This window comes from Macaca mulatta, chromosome 2, assembly GCF_049350105.2.
Source record: "Macaca mulatta isolate MMU2019108-1 chromosome 2, T2T-MMU8v2.0, whole genome shotgun sequence".
Taxonomy (NCBI): domain Eukaryota; kingdom Metazoa; phylum Chordata; class Mammalia; order Primates; family Cercopithecidae; genus Macaca; species Macaca mulatta.
Window position 1 is genome coordinate 189,215,760 of NC_133407.1, and position 20,066 is coordinate 189,235,825.

Consider the following 20,066-nt stretch of genomic DNA (forward strand, 5'->3'; position numbering starts at 1 on the left):
TTTATGCCTAATCACCTTGCAGCACAATAATGATTACATCATTATTTTTGTCAGATTAACTGTGCTATCAATTTAATTACACCTATAAATTCTAAATACTCAACCCATGTAATATACTGTTTTTAAACAATTACTTAGTCTCTTCTACATGCCAGGCACCAAATTATATGGTAGGAATAAAAATAATAAAACAATCCCTGCTCCCATGGGGCTTACAGTCTTGTCAAAAAGAGAGGCACATACTAGATAATTGTGTAGCAGAGGAACGATAAATCTATCTTTAAGTGAAGGTAAGGACATGAGGACAATATCCACACCACTCCCTGGAAATCAGGCAAGGCGTCAGTAAGGAGACATCAGAGCTGATTCCTGAAGAATCAGTAGAGTTTGCCAGGAGAAAGGAGAGTGTAAATTAGAAGAACTCTCAACGAAAAGGAACAGGAAATGCACTGGCCTTGGAAATGAGATACTGTTGAGAAACTGCATGGTTGGAACAAAATGAGTAAGAGTTCCGAAACAATGAGGTTGCTGAAGTAAGAAGGGGCCAGGTCAAAAGAGGACTTGAGCAGTACATTAACAGTATGAAGTATTGCAGTTCTTTTAGAATTTGTCTAGCAAATTCTGGTTTTCACTGGAAAATCCCCCAATTAAAAATAAAAGAGGGTGAAATTTTGCTGGTAATGGGGAACCACTGTAGGATTTCCAGAAGGATAATTGACACGAGATTTTCATTTCGGATGTGTCACTCTGGCTTCACTGTGGAGAATCAAGCAGTACGGCTCACAACTGGAGACATGTAGGACAGTTAGGGGCCAGTTAAAAACATTTAGGTGACAATACTGGTGGCTTAGGTTAGGCTACTCAGGATGGAGAGAATTGGGTGAACTTGAGACACATGTAATAGGTACATGTGTCTCAGTGATTGAGACGTCTTAGTGATTGATTCAATAAATGAGAAAGAGGGAAGTTGGAGATCGATGTCTGACTTAGGCAAATATATGGTGGTGTGGCGTTTCCTAAAACCGAGAAGAGAGGGGGAAGAGGCAGGTTGGTGGAATTTCTATTCTGATTTTTTATTTTGTTGATTTGGTGAAGATTCTCTCTCCTAAGATAATTAGAAATTATGATTTTTATCTTAATTATTTGAGCTTTTAGTTTCTGGAGATCTCGGATAGTAACTGAATATACAGGTCTGAGGCTAAGGAGAAAGATCTGAGCTTAGACTCGTATTTGGGAGATAGTCTAAGCTCACGTATTGGGAGATATCAGTTGAAGCCATCAGATAGATAAAAGGATCAACATCAGCAGGCTAAAGAAACTCAAAATTTGTGGGATGAGCCAATGAGCAGCAAGTTGAATAACATATGAAGAAGGCATAACTGAGAAGTAGGGAGAACCAGGAAAGCCTATGATCACAAATGTCAAGGGAAGAGAATATTTTAAGAGGGAGCAAGCAGTAAACAAAGTCCAGTGCAGCAAGGAGTATAAACTGGTATAGCCTTTTTGGAGAACAATTCAACACGGCTATTAAAATATTTGATTCTCGATTCTACTTCTCAATATTTATTTAATCTAGAAAAATGCTAGTAGACCTGTCTGATGAGACAAATTAAAGAACGGTTTATAAAAGTAAACAAATAAACAAACAAAAACAAGAAACAATGTAAATATCCAGAAATAGAGGATTAAAGGATTAAAAAGGAATACAATAGATCCTCTTGAATATTTCACATAAGTTAAAGAGAACAAAGTAGACCTACATGGAAAAGACTAAGAAATATTTGGTGAAAAAAAAAAAAGACCATGTTACAGAAGAATATACATATCACGATAAAAGTTATTTTAAAATGTATTTCACTACATAGAGCTACGAATCCAACAGTGAACTCTAAGAAGAAAGCTGATATTTGGTTGGGCATGTGGCCAACAGGGCCTTTTGCTTCATTTGTATTATATTTTTTTTTTACAATGAAAATGGTTTCATGTATTACCTATATAATTAGAAATATATTTTAAAAATTCTAAAAATTTTAAAAATTAATAGTTCTTTAATAAGAATAGGTTTGGAAGAGTAAAGGAAACAGAAGATAAAATATAATTAATCGAGGAAAAACAGTAGACAGAATATATCACAGAAAACCTGGTAATAAACAGAAAGAAAAGGAAGTCGGGGGCAGATTTGTCAGGAGACAGAGAAGAAAAATAATATTCTCAGGAAGCCTGTTTGCTTGCTTACTGATTAAAAAAATGTAGATCACAATGTTAATAAGCCATCACAAGATTTAGTATCTGTTACAGGTGTAAGGAATAACAATGGCAAGGCTGGTGTAGCAGGAACAATTAAGAAACTGAGGCTGGGGGATGCTGCCTCATGCCTGTAATACCAGCACTTTGGGAGGCCAAAGCAGGCAGATCACTTGAGGTCAGAAGTTCGAAACCAGTCTGGTTAACATGGTGAAACCCCCGTCTCTACTAAAAATACAAAAATTAGCCAGGCATGGTTGCGGGCACCTGTAATCCCAGCCACTTGGGAGGCTGAGGCATGAGAATCGCTCGAACCCAGGAGGCAGATGTTGGAGTGAGCCAGGATCACACCACTGCACTACAGTATGGGTGACAGAGCAAGACTCTATCTCAACAAACAAACAAACAAAAAATGAAGAAGCCAAATCAATAAAGCTTAGGTGAGAAAAGATTTACAGAAGGATCTAGATCATCTCAAAGCTAATAACCCAAAGGGTAAAAGGGAAAGGTGGTATGAAGTTTTCAAAATATCTTAGTGTTACATGAAAGGTGGACATCAGAAGTATACAAACAAATGGTCTAACTGCTGGATGAGAAATGTTCAGAAAAGCCTTCTGATAAGTCCTACCAAGAATCACCATAATGAACCGAGACGTAATCTGATACAAGGCTATGTATTAGTATTGGTCAAAATATTTAGGAAATGGTATATGTTCATTGTTGTGTATCAGTCAGAAGTTGGAAATGTACACTGTCATTCACTGTCTTTCTATGTGCAAGAGGTAATAAGTGATTAAGGGACCATTTAATTGTATTTTAAATATTATAGATAATTTTGGTTTAGCGGCTGGGTGTGGTGGCTCACACCTGTAATCCCAGCACTTTGTGAGGCCGAGGCAGGCAGATTACGAGGTCAGGAGTTCAAGACCAGCCTGACCAACACAGTGAAATCCTCTCTCTACTAAAAATACAAAAACAAAAACAAAAACAAAAAACTGGGCTTGGTGGCGCACACCTATAATCTTAACTACTCAGGAGGCTGAGGCAGGAGAATAGGTTGAACCTGAGAGGTAGAGGTTGCAGTGAGCCGAGACTGCACCACTGCACTCCAGCCTGGGCGACAGAGTGAGACTGTCTCAAAAACAGACAAACAAAAATATTTGATTTAGCATTAAACAAGAAGAATTACATGGGAGTAGGGCATACGTCAAAATCGCTGTTGGAACCTGAACAACAATGTTCCAAAATGGTTCTGTTCTTAATGAAACCAAATGTTCAGTGGCCAGGTCCTTCTGGAAAATTCTCAGAGGGGAGACACGCACTAACAACGAGCTACAACTTGCTAGGGGCTGATTCATCCAGAACATTAACAAAACATGCATCCTGATTCAAAGCTATTCTTAAAGGGCTGCTCAGATTCTGGTAAAAGAAACAGGGCTATGAACCCCCAGGCTTGGGTTCCAGTGAGCAAACAACTTTGAACTACAGTAAAATCGTCTATGCCCTTTAAGAGACAATGCACAGCAATACTACACGTCACTGGGGGTGGGGGGAGGGGCGGTGAGCATTACAGCATGAGCGATAAAGGGGAAGAAGTTGGGAATTTTTTGAGTGCAGCCTTTGGAGGAATAATCACTGACACCTACACAGCAAGCCCTCCATTGGGGGCCTGATATGTTCTATCACACCTGCTTCAATTACATCAGACACCAAAATACACTTTTGTATTAACAGTCCCTACCTTAAGAGCTCTATCTGTAGAAGAGGCAAATTCCTCCTTTGACTTATCCTACAGGATGCCTTCTGAGAGTCAGAAGAAAACAACCAGCTTCGATCATTTGAACACGGAGCATCCACTAACACCTAGAGAAAAAAAAGGACAAGAGATGCAAATACGCACTGACAATCTATTCTCAGGCACGAAATAGATAGAGAAATTCTCTAGAACATGGTAAACAAATAGCAAATAGATAAAAACATTTCTTTTTTAACTGAAAATACACCACAGTAAGTTTTTCCTTATGGCATTTCCTCACTAACACTTTTCAGAAAAACTTACCATGTACTTTCAGTGTTTGTTTTTTGGGGCTTAGGATGGGAGAATTAAAGTTTACTATGTCTACTAATGCTATTTGATATACTTGACAACCACAGCAAAAACTTTTACAAAAGTTACACATTGTAATTAGACATTAATATATTTCTGAATTCTCAGCACTTATTTCTAAGAATGAATATTTCAATTTCAGCTCACTGAAATGACCTCTTTTTCTTCAACTGTCATACTCTGATATGAAATGTTACTGAATTAAAGCAATACAGTAGTGACCCAAATAATATCTGATCTTTTCCTGAGTATCTTTGAGTTACCTGCCAATATAAAACATTCTATAATCCCCAATCCCAATGTTACTGCTTCCTTTGAACCATGCTGACGACGAAATGAAAACTGCTTCCACATTCACTTTATCAAAATTTTCCAGGGTACTGAGAAACTGTATCAGGCTATGTCTGAGAACAGATGGAAAATAACAACCACAAAGCAACATAATAGTGGTATCATTGGGCATCCATCAGTTTGTCACAATGTAATAAAAGTACCTTGTCAAACATTTCAGGCTGGGCGTCTCCCATTTTTCTGCCATCCAATTCGGACACTTTAATTACATTTATCAAAGGCTGTGGGATGAAAGATTCTAACGTCTGCCTCAGCCACTTCAATCTCAGACTATCATATTCATTACAATGAAGATAACCTAAATAAAAAGGATTAAAAAGTTTCAAATGAAGGCAATGGAACTGTTAAATTTCTACTTTTCAGCAAATAAATTTCAGGAAGAAGTTAACTCATCAAAATTATGCAGAAATAGGGCTCAGAGGTAAACATGATAATTTTCTTATGCTTTAAAAACAGAAATAAGGTGTACATGTATGTACATATAGATACACACGCCTACTACATAAAACATTTACAATAGTCATGCCTACACGGTCTCTCAGAAGCTCTCAGCATTTGCTCCACCAAGTTTAATTTTATTAGAGGTAAAACCTATAAAAAATGATAGATTCCTAAAGATATGTTATACAACCAATACCTCAGACACGGTTCTCGCTCTAAAGAACTAACGCTTAAGAGTAAACACAGGTGGTAATTCAGGTGCAAGAAGATAAGACTCACATTGGGGCAGATGCAGGAAGTGTCCTGGCTTAAAAGTCTCGTCCCACAGGAACCATCTTTTCTTTTAACAACTCCACAGGCTTTCAGTGTCTCCACAGGGACATGCCCAGTTATAAGAATCACTGTACTCAGAAGACCCAAAGCATGGCATCTCTACCAGGTCTCCAGGGGTTATTTATTCTTTCTCCCAGCCCACATGCAGTTTACCAACCAGGCTCATTTTTATCATAAGCAATCTCGCCTAGAAACATAGTGACAATCTCTGTCAGGTTACCAAGGAAACAATACTAGAGAACTAACTGAACATAAATTTTAACATAGAAGGGAAAAAAAAAATTGCAAAGCCTTTGCTCAAATACATACTTACATATACGTATATATATTTACATATATATTTACACACACACATATATATATATTAGGTTTTTTTTTCTGATTGTCATTCCACTGTTAAAAAGTAAAAAAAAAAAAAAAAAAAAAAAATTAATGACTTCTCATCATCCACTGAATAAAGTTCAAATGTGGAGTCCTTAAATCAAGGTCCATAATAGCCAGACCCCAGGACAATCTTTCCATTTTAATCTCCCACTATTTCCCCAGTATGCTCTGTGCTCTATCAAACTTGATGGACTATTCCATTTCCCACACATACTCTGTACTTCTCTTACTTATCTCATATGAGAGGTGTTTCTATGTATGGCTTACCTTCTCTACTACCAGGGCTCCATTTTTTTTTTTTTTTTGAGATGCAGTCTCGCTCTGTTGCCCAGGCTGAAGTTCAGTGGCATGATCTCGGCTCACTGCAACCTCCGACTCCCAGGTTTAAGCGATTCTCCTGCCTCAGCCTCCCAAGTAGCTGGGATTACAGATGCACATCACCATGTCTGGTTAATTTTTGTATTTTTAGTAGAGATGGGGTTTTGCCATGTTGGTCAGGCTGGTCTGGAACTCCTGACCTCAGGTGACCTAACTGCCTCGGCCTCCCAAAGTGCTGAGATTACAGGCGTGAGCCATCGTGCCCAGCCCAGGGCTCCATATTTCTATGTTTCTATAGGGAAGGAGCCCAGGAGGTGGCATCAATTTTGTTGAGAATAAGAGCAGAAAATCATCTTAAAGCACATCTGTACAGCTAGTTTTCATGTTTATTTTGGGTATCTTTTGGAGGACTTGCTAATGGAACTTAAATAGGTGTCTAAGAGCCCTTGCCTTAGCCTGAAATCACTAGAAAACAATTTAAGACAGAAGTTCATGGTATGGACAGGGTGCAATTCTAAGGAAGCAAAAGTGAGAGAAAAAAGGAAGTAAATCATGGAAGGAGCAGGATAGACACAGGAGGATTTGTAGTCAAGCTGTCTACAGCTTTGGTCAGTCTCTCAGGGCAACTCTACAGTTTGAAATTACAGAGGCTTGTTACGAACTGGAGGTTAGTGCAGCAAGGAGGAAGAACAATTGGCTGGCTGCTTTTTGTCTCTTTCTCTCATTGGTTAAAGCCCACACCAAGAGTTGATAACTTCTACCTACTTTGGGGTTGTGTACCTGACCCCTTCAGGCACCTGCTTAAAAAACCAGGTGTACCCACGGCCAAGTATTGCAAGCACACAGGTGAGGGGATGGATCTCTGCTTGTCAGCTGGCACTCATCGGGAGGCTCTTCAATTTGTGGCAGTGGTAGCATTAGCAGCAGACAATTGCATGAATGGCATGAGCCTTTGCTAGGGTTTCTCCAGTTTCTGGAAACAATTCAAGTGGCTCCAGCCACGAGGTGAGGAATGGGAGTAAAGATGAAGCCAACCATATCTGTAGTGATGCATAAGCTGGGTCCACAAGATAACCCCCAAAGTCACTCCTGCCATGTCCACCACTGCCCATCAAATACTAAGGGCCTCAGAGGAAAGAGGTCTTACTCATCTTTCATTCAATTTTCCTTTTTCTAGTTTAAATGTTTCATATTCTATTTCAACATTTTTAGTGGTAACCCAAAAGACCTTTAATATGCACGTGTTAAGAAAATTCTAAGCTAAGTCAATTTTCACCAACTTTCCTAAAAGACGCAAGAATCTTGTAACATTCTTGCTTTAGATGCTACTGTTATTGTATATCTGGGTTTTCTTTGGACTTACATTTTTTTATCCCACAAAACATTATCATGGTCTTCTATAGCCAAGGATGGTTAGACTTTCCCCACATAATATCCTATCTTTGCTCTTCATTTTTTTCTAACTCCTATCTTCCATCTTGGATGACGTTCTTTTTTCTGAAGCACATCCTTCAGAATTGTTGGTGACGAACTGTTAATCTCTCTCTCTTTCTCTATTTCGCTTTTGCTCTTCAGGAGCATTATTGACTGGATATATTTCTGGATTGACAGTCATCTTTTATATTCCTTTGAATGCTGGTTTCTCTTATTACCCTCAAGGGTCAACCCTCTGTCCACTCTTCCTTTGAAACTAAGCTCTCCATTCTTTCTGGCTGCTATTAAGTTCTTCTCTTTATTTTCAGTGTTCTGCAACTTCACTATAATGATTTCAGAGGGTATTTTCTCTCCTCCCCCAGCATCAAAGCTGAAGACAGGCAGTTTTCCTTGCAGTCATCTGGAGAGGACAATTTCTTCCTGGTTTACCTTATATGGAGGGTATAGCACTCCGAATCCCAGCTTGATGAAAACGAATCTTCTATTAGATGCTCTGCTTGGGTAGGCTCTGGCTTTGTTTTATATTCCTTCACTCTCATGAAGCAATAAAAAACATGTAAGTTTTTCATGTTAAGCAAATGTTCCCAAGTCAAAAGCCAGCTTCAGTACACAATTTACCTTCAAGGTTCCCACTATGTCTTAGATTTTGGCCACTGAGTATTTAAAGATAATTTAAGCATTAAAAAAATGTGTCTAATATTATATCCTACATTTTTAGTTATTTTCTTAAGGGGGGTTGGTTAGGGCACCCAGTCTGTCACACCAAAGGAAACAGAAGTCTTCATCATTTCTATATCCCTCACCTCTAGACACACACCATCCAATGCCTTGCATTTAGTATGTGCACACTAAATGTAGATGACTTGATTGAAGCATGGCATTATAATAATGAATACTTAAATTATTACAACTGAAAATCAGGGCAGCTTTTCACTAAATTGTATATAGTCTGAGTCAAGATTCTCAAGTCAGCATTTTAAAATAGCTTCCAGCAGAATTATTGCTTAGATGCAGATTTTATTTGAAATGGTCTTAGGTTGGTTAAACTTTTTAAAAATAAGAAATATAAAGTGTCACAATGCAAGTTTCACATATATACTAACACTACATTGAGACAATTTTGTGCTTGTCAAAAACAAACCAAATCTTAATACTTTTTTCATCTAAACAGGAAAAGGGGCAAATTTAACAAATTCCTGAGGATTTAGCATCTGTACATGGCAATCTTTGGTCCAAGGAAAGAAACTGAAATTGGTAGTTTCATTCATTCATTTTAATAGACCTAACTTAAAAACAATAATCTTGCCTTCCTTCCAGTTTTTCCAATTATTCTTTGGAGCCATAAGCTATAATTTATGATCATTTTCTATGTTCCCCTCAGTATTATAATTGGAATAATGATACTGTCCTATGTACTAAAAGTGCTAGTGGGCAGCAAATCCATATGGGTCTGCAGCAACTTCAATTCTTGCCTCCTCAGAAGAAAGAATTAGACTGAGGGGCATAAGGCAGAAAAAGAGACCAAGCCAAGTTTAAGATCAGGAGTGGAAGTTTACTCAAGAGCTCTAGAGCAAGAAAGAAAGGACAGTTCACTTGGAAGAGACCCAAGCGAGTACTTTGGAGGTCAAGTGCCCGTTTAACCTTAATCCTAGGACTTTATATGCTGGCCCACTTCTGGCGTCCTGCACCCCTCTTCCTTTATTCTTCCTTAAGGGTGAGCTCCCCACATGTGCAGTGCCTTCCTCACACTTGGGAGGTGAGCACGCACAGTGTGTTTAGAAACCTGTATGCTCACCTGAGGCTTTCTTCCCTTTTCAGTGGCATGGCCCCGGAAGGTCATACTCTGCCATTTTGTCTCTTGATGCACATGCTTGAGCTCACTTGCCTAATTCCTGAGATTTTATTGGAAGCTGATGACCAATTTCAAATGTTTTTATCTGTTTGGGAAATTGCCTCTCCCTGGTGCCTGCGGTGAATTATCACTTTAGTGTGACAACTGTGCAGCATCAGGAAATTGCCTCTCCCGGGCACTGGCTGCCAATGATCATTTTTAGAGAGGCAGTGTAATAACTGCCAAATCATCGCCTGATGGTTGCCTGACATTCCTGGTAGGTGGGGGTTACCTTCTCCTGCCCTACTCATGCCTGATTACCTGTAAAACAAAGTGCTGCAAAGGATAATGGTAAGTTTCTTTAAACTTACCTGGAAGCAATGTTACATATTCACAAAAGAACAAAATGGTGATGACAAATTTGTTAAAATGTGGTTGACATTAGATTAAAATGCACTTGAGGGTACAACCACTTTGAGGTTCTGGTTTATCAAGGACTTGTTATGGACTAGGCCAGTGGTATCTGCTGCAGACACAAAGATAAATAAGAATCTGGGCCAGACTTGGTGGCTCATGCCTGTAATCCCAGCACTTTGGGAGGCCAAGGCAGGTGGATCAGTTGAGGTCAGGAGTTCAAGACCAGCCTGGCCAACATGGTGAAACCCCATTTCTACTAAAAATACAAAAATTAGGTCTGGTGGCATGCACCTATAATCCCAGCTACTCGGGAGGCTGATGCATGAGAATCGCTTGAACTGAGGAGGCAGAGATTGCAGTGAGCTGAGATCACACCATTACATCCCAGCCTGGGCGACAGAACAAGACTCTATGTCAAAAAAAAAAAAAAAAAAGATCTGTCCCTATGCTCCAGGAGACTCACAGAAGATGCTACAGAAGTCAGCATTTGTATTACTGGGAGACCCTGGAATAGTCAATAGCACAACTATAACAATGAAAACCTGAGTTCAGATCCCAGCTCTGCCACTTACCTTAGGCAATTTGGTACTTCTCCTTGTCTCAGATAATTCTTTAAAATGGGAATAATAATACCCAACTCATAGAATTGGAGAGTTAAATAATAGTCACCAGTGATAGTCACAGTTCCTCAGAGCTCTAGGACTTTAGGAAGACTCATATATGGGGGTATAACAAAAGATGCTGGGAGAAGGTGAGAGGAAGAAAAAATAAATAAAAAACAAGATGTTGGAAGCAGAGACTACTAAAAAAATGTTTGAAAAGCAGAGATTTAAGCAATGTGATTAATACAGTCCTTGGCACATACGAAGTGTTACAAAATGGTTACTATTTTCATTACCACAAAGATGCACCTAATGCAGGGAGTTCAGAGAAGGCATTCCAGGAAAGTTAAATCCTGAAGTATAATCTGAAGAATGAAAAGGAGCAGGGGAAGAGAAAAGAGAAAGTGACACCTGTAGAAGGTGCAAAAAGGACTAAAGATGAAGAAGCAGAGAGGACAGTAAAAGCAATTAAACAAAGAAAGGAGTCTTTTCAGTCTCCTATACTAATCAGAGATCAAAAAGTTATCACTATTAGGTGTGGTGGCTCACATCTGTAATCCCAGCACTTTGGGAGGTCAAGGCAGGCTGACTGCTTGAGCCCAGGAGTTCGAGGCCAGCCTGGGCAACACAGTGAAACCCCATCTCTACAAAAAATACAAAAATTAGCCAGGCATGGTGGCATGTGGCCTATAGTCCCAGCTACTTGGAAGACTGAGGAGGGAGGATGGCTTGAACCCAGGAAGTCAAGGCTGCAGCGAGCCAAGATCGCACCACTGCACTCCAGCCTGAGCAACAGAGCAAGACCTTGTCTCAAAACACCAAGTTATCACTGACATCAAAGAGATATTCATGCCTAGAAGGACATAGACTTCAGCCAGAAAGTTGACTAAGACACTCCACCAAGCTGGGTTATCCTTAGTTAATATGCTGATGTTTTCCCATTGAGAATCCATATTGTTTGCTCTTTTCCTGCCAAGACCAGGACATTAAAAAGGCTATGCTGACAAAAACCATGGTCAGTCCATCAATGTGTTAACAGGTGAGAGCGCTGGACCAACAGAAAGTAGACTCTTTTTTTTAAATCATCCTGAAACATAAGCTTTGTAATCATTCAAAGCCATGAGCCTCTTGGCCCAGAATAAAGGCCAGTACTGATCTAAAGAAATTTGGTGTACAAATGCACATTTAGTGCAGCCATCATTTTACATTTTGCTTATAAAAGCTTTGATTAGCATTGCTTCTACATTCCAAATTCAAGCACTGTAGCTAACCTAATTTGGGCTTTAAGCATCAGCATGAAGACATCTGTACTTCTTAGTAAATCATTATCATTAGTCCTACTTAGATGAAAAGCTACTTTACTTGGAACACTGCCTGTAGTTCATTGCCCTTCATATAAGAACAGGAAGATTCTTCTCAACTTCAAACTCCTAGAATATATCAGTTTGCCTTTGGATTCCTAATCAAATCAACTTTGCTACCAAAAATGTGTAAAATATTTATAGCCTACTAATGAGGATAATTTAGGATTAAAATGTCCTCTCTTCAAAATGGTAACTACATTTGACGTTTTCCTTCCATCCTTTATAATACTAAAATTCTATATCCAGAATTAATTAGTATAAGCCTTTTAACTTATACTTAGAAGAAAAAATAAGTGCTCCTTATAACATACAACTCCACAAAACTTCAGCCTAAATTATAAAAATAATGAGGTAAACTTGTAAAGTAATATTTTTGTTGTGATTTCTTATTCTAAAATACAGCAAGCTTCAATAGCTGAGTTTTAACCAGAACTCTAAAACATTGGGCATATTTCCTTCTAAATATACAGTTAACTGATATATTTGTACCAAGGCCTAGTACAACTGGATTCACATTTCTCATAAAAGAATTTTAAATCTATTTCAACAGGGAATGCTCTCATATAAAAGTATAAAAGCCGTCTTCAAACTGGAACATACAGGCCTTGGGGATACATACCCTGTTCTAAGGGACAGAAAGGCTTGGACAGTTTCAAAAGAAGCCATTTTCAGATTATCAACTTCCTAAAGGAGAACACCTCCAGTGGGGCATCTCCTTTCACACGGCCCTTCACTAACTTCACAAGTGACAAGCAAGCCTCCCACACATCTAGAATCCTATTATGGCACAATGTGCCAGGGTGTAGAAATCTCCAGAACATCAAACAAGGGCAGTTCAACACCTCAGTGTCTTGGCTGAGAAAGTGAAGTCGGCCAGGCACAGTGGCTCACGCCTGTAATCCCAGCACTTGGGGAGGCCGAGGTGGGCAGATCACTTGAGGTCAGGAGTTTGAGACCAGCTTGGCCAACATGGTGAAACCCCATCTCTATTAAAAATATAAAAATTAGCCAGGCATGGTGGCACATGCCTGTAATCCTAGCTACTCAGGAGGGTGAGGCAGGAGAATCGCTCGAACCTGGGAGGCAGAGGTCACAGAGAGCTGATAACGCACTACTGCACTCCAGCCTGGGAGACAAAGCGAGATTCCATCTCAAAAAAAAAAAAAAAAAAAAAAAAAAAAAAGGCCAACCCTGCCTTTTGTAATTGAGATGGTTTCACATCGTTTGCTTTCAACAAAATCAAAAATGGACTTAAATGGTGCTTACCTAATAGATAATTAAAATAATGCTTGATGAAAGATCTGTATGTGATCTGGGGCTATAAATCAGGAGTCTGAAGAATCAGTAAAACAACTGTAACACAATTCTCTTTGGGACAGGATCTCACTGTTTCCCAGGCTGATGGAGTGGTGCAATCTCAGCTCACTGTAATCTCCACGTCCCAGGCTCAAGCAATCCTCCTACCTCAGCCTCCTGAGTAGCTGGGACTACAGACATGCACCACCATGCCCAGCTAACTTTTTGAATTTTTTTGTAGAGACAGGGTTTTCCCATGTTGCCCAGGCTGGTCTAGCACTCCTGAGCTCAAGTGATCGCCTGCCTTGGCTTCCCAAAGTGCTGGGATTACAGGCATGAGCCACCACGACCAGTTCATCTTCTTATCTGTATGAACAGCACTGGCATCTATAAAGACAGAATCATCACACAAAAACCGGACAGAATTGATGCTCAACTCTGCCTCATCTAGTAGTAAGTAATATTTATTCAGGGAAACATGTATTAGTTTTAAAAGAAAAATAGTTTTGTTTGTTTGTTTGTTTTGCTTTTTTGAGACAGAGTCTCTTGCTCTGTCGCCCAGGCTGGAGTGCAGTGGCGTGATCTCAGCTCACTACAACCTCCACCTCCCTGGTTCAAGCAATTCTCTGCCTCAGCCTCCTGAGTGGCTGGGATTCTGGGATTACAGGTGCCCAACACCATGCTTGGCTAATTTTTTTGTATTTTTTAGTAGAGATGGGGTTTCACCGTCTTGGCCAGGCTGGTCTTGAACTACTGACCTCGTGATCCACCCATCTCGGCCTCGCAAAGTGCTGGGATTACAGGCGTGAGCCACCGTGCCCAGCCAAAAAAGAATTAGTTTTAAAAGAAAAATCATTAAGAAAAAAATTTATAGTAAATGTTGACTAGTTACTTTTAACAAACATTTATAAAACTGTGTATCACTTTGGTTCTGATAATAATGGTAATGAAAAAGTGACCTGAAAGGACTTTTTGGATTGTCCAATACTATACTCTCTTCTCACATGTGACTATGAACTCTTGAAATGTGGCTAGTCTCAACTGAAATGTGATGTAACTGTAAAGTAACCAATTTTAAAGACCTGTAAAAAAATGAGAATGTAAAATATCTCATAATTTCTATTTTGATTACATATTGAAATAATATTTTGAATGTATCAGGTTCAATGTATTATTCAAATTAATCTCACCTGTTTCTTTCTACCCTTTAAATGTAAGGACTTAAATATTTAAGGGTATATATGTACTTCACGTTACATTTCTACCAGAAAGAATTGCCTTGGAACCTTATATTCTACTGACATCAAAAAATTATTTTAAATGTACATGTTTCTGTTGCAGAGAAGTATGACAAGGATATCTATATAAGACTCTGAAGTATAAAGGTAAATAACAAAAAAAAACCTATCCGGCTTATGAGCATTCATATCATCTGACAGATCTGTATTTGCAAAATGTTGAAGTTTTATTTCCAATCACCTGCTAGAATTAAGTTGCTGAAAAAAATGTTATTTATACTGACTTCCTCTGCAAAAATTCCCATTATTCTCCATATTGTCCTAGTTTTCAAGCTTCCCCAGTTTGCAAACTCAATCTTATGTTTCCCCCCACATATACTTTCAAAATTCTCTGTAACATACGGATATTAAAAAGTTGTCAAATACTGAACGAAAAGCACACTACCTGGACAAGCACACTGCAGCAGAGCTATTGATTTGCCTCCAGGAGCAGCACACAGATCCAGAACCTTCTCCCCATCCCTTAATTCCAGAGCCAATACTGGGAGAAGGGAAGCAGCATTTAGGAGATAATATTTTTTCAGGTTTCCAATTTGGTGTCTTTCTGAAGGGATTCGGCCCGGAGTTCTGCTAAGGTAGCACTTCATTGATTTAGGATAGTTGGGTAAAGATCCCTGAAAGAGTGTGTGATAACCCTTCAAATGTAAATCCTTTTCCAGTTCAAAAGGATAATTGAATCGGTTAAGCAGGACAGCATATTGCCAGCATGATGGAGATGTCAGTATCTTCCTAGAAATAGAAAAAGAGAAAATAAGAGAATATTAATATTATACACACCAATACAATTTTATATTATGAATCAGGTGAATATGGTCCTAGTTTTATACTTCACTTACCTGTGATTTTAAGAGACAGGATCAGTATTCCTGACTCTTCCTTCTGCCTCATGAGGATCTGATACGACGGAATCCAGCACTGTTATGATCCTGTCTTTATTTTAGAAATTGGTATTTTGTTCATTGTGGCTTTTCAAAAACTAATTGTGATCATTGAAATATTATATTATTGAGGCAAGATAATAGAGTCTGGAGACAGGGAACCTAAAGTCATTTCACACTGAATTCCTAGAACTAAATTGAAAGGAAAACCCTAACTTTCCATGCCTAAGTAACAAAAGAACCAGGGGCTACTCCCTTTGCAAACCCTCACATTTTCTGCATGGCAAATGGGAAATTGAAAGTACCTCTAATTTGTTGCTTTTTGCAACCAATCACATGCTTGAATAGAAGTACAACTTGGTAACTTCACTTCAGTCTCTGACTGGTTGCTGTCCACAACCAATCAGATATTTGCACAGGAGTGTAACCTTTGTAATCTCACTGCAGCCTCTGTTTGGCTGCTTTCCGCAACCAATCAGACGGATTGCGGGCCACTACATCATTTTCATAAGGTGAGCACCACGTGGCCAATGGAAAACCTCTAGTGGGTATTCAGACCCAAGAATATTCTGTATCTGTGGCCCTTGTGGCACTGCTGTGGCCATCCTCACACTGCGGAGTGTACTTTCACTTTCAATACATCTCTTTGTTGCAGCATTCTTTCCTTGCTTGGCTGTGTGTTTTGTCCGATTCTTTGTTCAAAACTCCAAGAACCTGGACAACTTGCAGTCAAGACCCTCTACCGGTAACATTATGATTACTGAGTTTTTTGAGGTTTAAATTCTGCACCAGAGAGGTATGCCTCAGCTTACACTCAGCTTAGCCCCTCCCTGTAGAACATCTTAAAAAACAAAAAACAAAAAGGCGGCCTGCCTTTAAATACCTCTAAATCTGTCCAAATGAATCTTTGTCCATCACTCTGCACAAGGAAGTGTTTTTCTTAGTGACAATATTCAATTTCTTAGAGACTATTAATATTAGAGGGAAAAGTACTACCATAACAGGGTATTAGAGGGAATGAGTGTTTTCCTCTGATGAAGATAAAAGGTATGGGAAACTAACTACAGTGAACTCTATACTAATAGAGTTAATGAGGCGATGAGTGGCTCAGATGATAAAAAACCAAGGATGATTTAAAAACCACTTATGGATTGATGGTGCAGGCTTTCCCCCAGCAGCTTTACCTTGCTAAATTTGTATTCGGTCCAAGAGTTCCATCTCTTGACAATCACAAACTCATATCAACTGACAGATGATCCAGCAGGAAATATTTAATTTATTTACTAGCTGACCTTTCTAGCTGAGTTATTTGGGAGCCTCATTAACTATGGTCAATTAAATAAATTCCAGCTGCTTTACACCCTGGAGCTGCCTATGTGAGGAATGGCTGGATTGAAATGTAACACCTGCGACTGGAAGCGTGCCACGTGAATTTCAATTTAGGGCTAATATGTGAAACTGCTTTCTCCTTTCACTGCCTCTTACTATGGATGGTGTGTCACGGGAGCCTGGCAAATCTGTTTCAGCTATTTTGGAGGATGACAACCTCTTTCCTTAAGAAAGAGGTTCGCAAACTTCAGTGTGCATCAAGGGTCTCTAAAACAGACTGCAGGGACCCAGCCAGAGTTTCTGATTCAGGAGGTCTGAAAGAGAGCCTGAAATTTGTATCTCTAGCAAGTTTTCAGGTGATGCTGATGCTGCTGATCCCCAGGACCACACTTTGGGGGAGACCGCTTTAAGACTGACCCCAAAGGGAAATCTGCAAATGCCACTATTGTAAGTCCTATGGCAGTTCATCCTAATCTTACCCTGCAAACAGGCTGAAAAATCTATCCAGTGTTGACTCACGTGTAACAAAAAAATGATCAGGAACACAATGACACAGACAGGAGTGGCTTGACTTGCATCGTGTGCCTACCCCTTAGCGAAAAAGGAGTAGAACACTTCCAATTAGTTAACATCAGACAAGACAAATCTTTATTCATTCTTTTTTTCTTCAGAATTTTCGAAGCTATCTTGAATGTCTATTCTTTCAGATGAACTTTGGAATAAAAGTTCAGTTAAAAATAATTTATAAAATATTTGTGTATGTAGACAGGTAGAGATATAGTAACCTTGCCTAGGATTATATTAAACGCTTTAAACTTGGAGATATTTCACATCTGTATTGCAGTCCATTTTTCCAATCCTGATCACATGTTTCTCCGTTTATTCACATTTTCTTTCCTATCTCTTAGAAAGGTTATTAATCCTGCATATTTCCTTTTAAGCTTATTGTTTAAGAGGATTATTAATTTAGGAACATTAGCTTTTGTATATTATCCAATATGTTAAATTTTGAAGGATGAGAAGAAATTATCTGTAGGAAGAAATGAGAAAGCAAGTTTGAGGACAAAGCTAACACCACATGTACAAGCACACAGGTATGAGAAAGAACAGAGCTTTTTAAAAAACAGTAGTCTGGTATGGATCATGGCAGAAGATTACCAAGTATAATGTGATACGGTTTTAGAATTTTATTTTCTAAGTGATGAGAAGCCATTAAAAAACTTAAGGGGGAGAGAGCCCCAATCAGATTTAAAGACATGTACTGAGGATTGCTGACAAGATGGCCCATTAGGAACAGCTCCGGTCTGCAGCTCCCAGCAAGATCAACGCGGAAGGCGAGTGATTTCTGCATTTCCAACTGAGGCACCTGGTTCATCTCACTGGGACTGGTTGGACAGTGGGTGCAGCCCACACAAAGGGTGAGCTGAAGCAGGGTGGAGCATCGCCTCACTAGGGAAGGGAAAGGGGTTGGGGAATTTTCTCCCCTACCCAAGGGAAGCCATGAGGGACTAAGCCTGAGGAACCATGCACTCTGGTCCAGATACCATGCTTTTCCCATGGTCTCTGCAACCTGCAGGCCAGGAGATTCCCTTCAGTGCCTACCCCACCAGGGCCCTGGGTTTCCAGCACAAAATTGGGCGGATGTTTGGGCAGACACCGAACTACCTGCAGGAGTTTTCTCTTCCATACCCCAGTGGCATGTGGAACGTCAGCGAGACAGAACCATCCACTCCCCCGGAAAGGGGTGCTGAAGCCAGGGAGCCAAGGGGTCTGGCTCGGTGGGTCCCGCCCTCATGAAGCCCAGCAAACTCAGATCCACCGGCTCGAAATTCTCACTGCCAGCACAGCAGCAGTCTGAGATCAACCTGGGATGCTGGAGCGTGGTAAAGGGAGGAGCGTCTGCCATTACTAAGGCTTGAGTAGGAGGTTTTACCCTCACAGTGTAATCAAAGCCACTAGGAAGTTCAAACTGGGCAGAGCCCACTGCAGCTCACCAAGGCTGCTGTGGCCAGACTGGCAGATTGTTGCTTTCTGGGCAGGGCATCTCTGAAAAGAAGGCAGCAACCTCAGTAAGGGACTGATAGATAAAATCCCCTCTCCCTGGGACAGAGCACCTGCTGGGAGGGGCAGCTGCGGGCGCAGCTTCAGCGACTTAAACACTGCCTGATGGCTCTGAAGACTGCAGCGGATGTCCCAGCACAACGTTCAAGCTCTGCTAAGGGTCAGACGGCCTCCTCAGTGGGTTCCCTGACCCCCGTGTATCCCGACTGGGAGACACCTCCCAGTAGGGGCTGACAGACACCTCATACAGGAGAGCTCTGGCTGGCATCTGGCAGGTGCCCCTCTGGGACAAAACGTTCAGAGGACAGAACAGGCAACAATCTTTGCTGTTCTGCAGCCTCCACTGGGATACCCAGGCAAACAGGGTCTGGAGTGGACCTCCAGCAAACTCCAGCAGACCTGCAGCAGAGGGGCCCGACTGTTAGAAGGAAAACGAACAAACAGAAAGGAATAGCACGTTCACTCAAAGACCCCGGCCGAAAGTCACCAACATCAAAGACCAAAGGTAGATAAATCCACAAAGATGGGGAGAAACCAGTGCAAAAAGGCTGAAAATTCCAAAAACCAGAACGCCTCTTCTCCTCCAAAGGATCACAACTCCTCATAGGCAGGGAACAAAACTGGAGAATGAGTTTGACGAACTGACAGAAGTAGGCTTCAGAAGGTGGGTAATAACAAACTCCTCTGACCTAAAGGAGCATATTCTAACCCAATGCAAGGAAGCTAAGAACCTCGAAAAAAGGTTAGACGAATTGCTAAGTAGAATAACAAGTTTAGAGAAGAACATAAATGACCTGATGGAGCTGAAAAACACAGCACAACAACTTCGTGAAGCATACGCAAGTGTCAATAGCTGAATCGACCAAGCAGGAGAAAAGATGTAAGAGACTGAAGATCAACTTAATGAAATAAAGCGAGGAGACAAGTTTAGAGAAAAAAGAATAAAAAGGAAGGAACAGAGCCTCCAAGAAATATGGGACTATGTGAAAAGACCAAATCTACATTTGATTGGTATACCTGCAAGTGACGGGGAGAATGGAACCAAGTTGGAAAACATCCTTCAGGATATTATCCAGGAGAACTTCCCCAACCTAGCAAGGCAGGCCAATATTCAAATTCAGGAAATACAGAGACCACCACAAAGATACTTCTTGAGAAGAGCAACCCCAAGACACATAATCATCAGACTGAAATGAAGGAAAAAATGCTAAGGGCAGCCAGAGAGAAAGGTCAGGTTACCCACAAAGGGTAGCCCATCAGGCTAAGAGCATCTCTCGGGAGAAACTCTACAAGCCAGAGGAGAATGGGGGCCAATGTTCAACATTCTTAAAGAATTTTCAACCTAGAATTTCATATCCAGCCAAACTAAGCTTCACAA

General features: G+C 40.2%; 1 protein-coding gene and 1 non-coding gene across 6 annotated transcripts in view; one reads left to right on the forward strand and one right to left on the reverse strand.

The window, feature by feature from the left end:
* NSUN3 (NOP2/Sun RNA methyltransferase 3) overlaps positions 1-20,066 on the reverse strand; it is a 71,788-nt gene that overhangs the window by 36,430 nt on the left and 15,292 nt on the right. For all 5 annotated transcript variants that reach the window (XM_077994059.1, XM_028844709.2, XM_015129246.3 and 2 more), the window contains 3 exons: positions 14,806-15,149; positions 4,846-5,000; positions 3,986-4,107 (listed from right to left, as the gene is read on the reverse strand). In XM_077994059.1, coding sequence (XP_077850185.1) covers positions 3,986-4,107; positions 4,846-5,000; positions 14,806-15,149 — 621 coding nt within the window. The remainder of the gene's footprint in view (positions 1-3,985; positions 4,108-4,845; positions 5,001-14,805; positions 15,150-20,066) is intronic.
* Positions 585-644, forward strand: LOC114676565 (U7 small nuclear RNA). The gene has a single exon (XR_003727619.1). It is a non-coding gene; the product is annotated as a U7 small nuclear RNA (small nuclear RNA).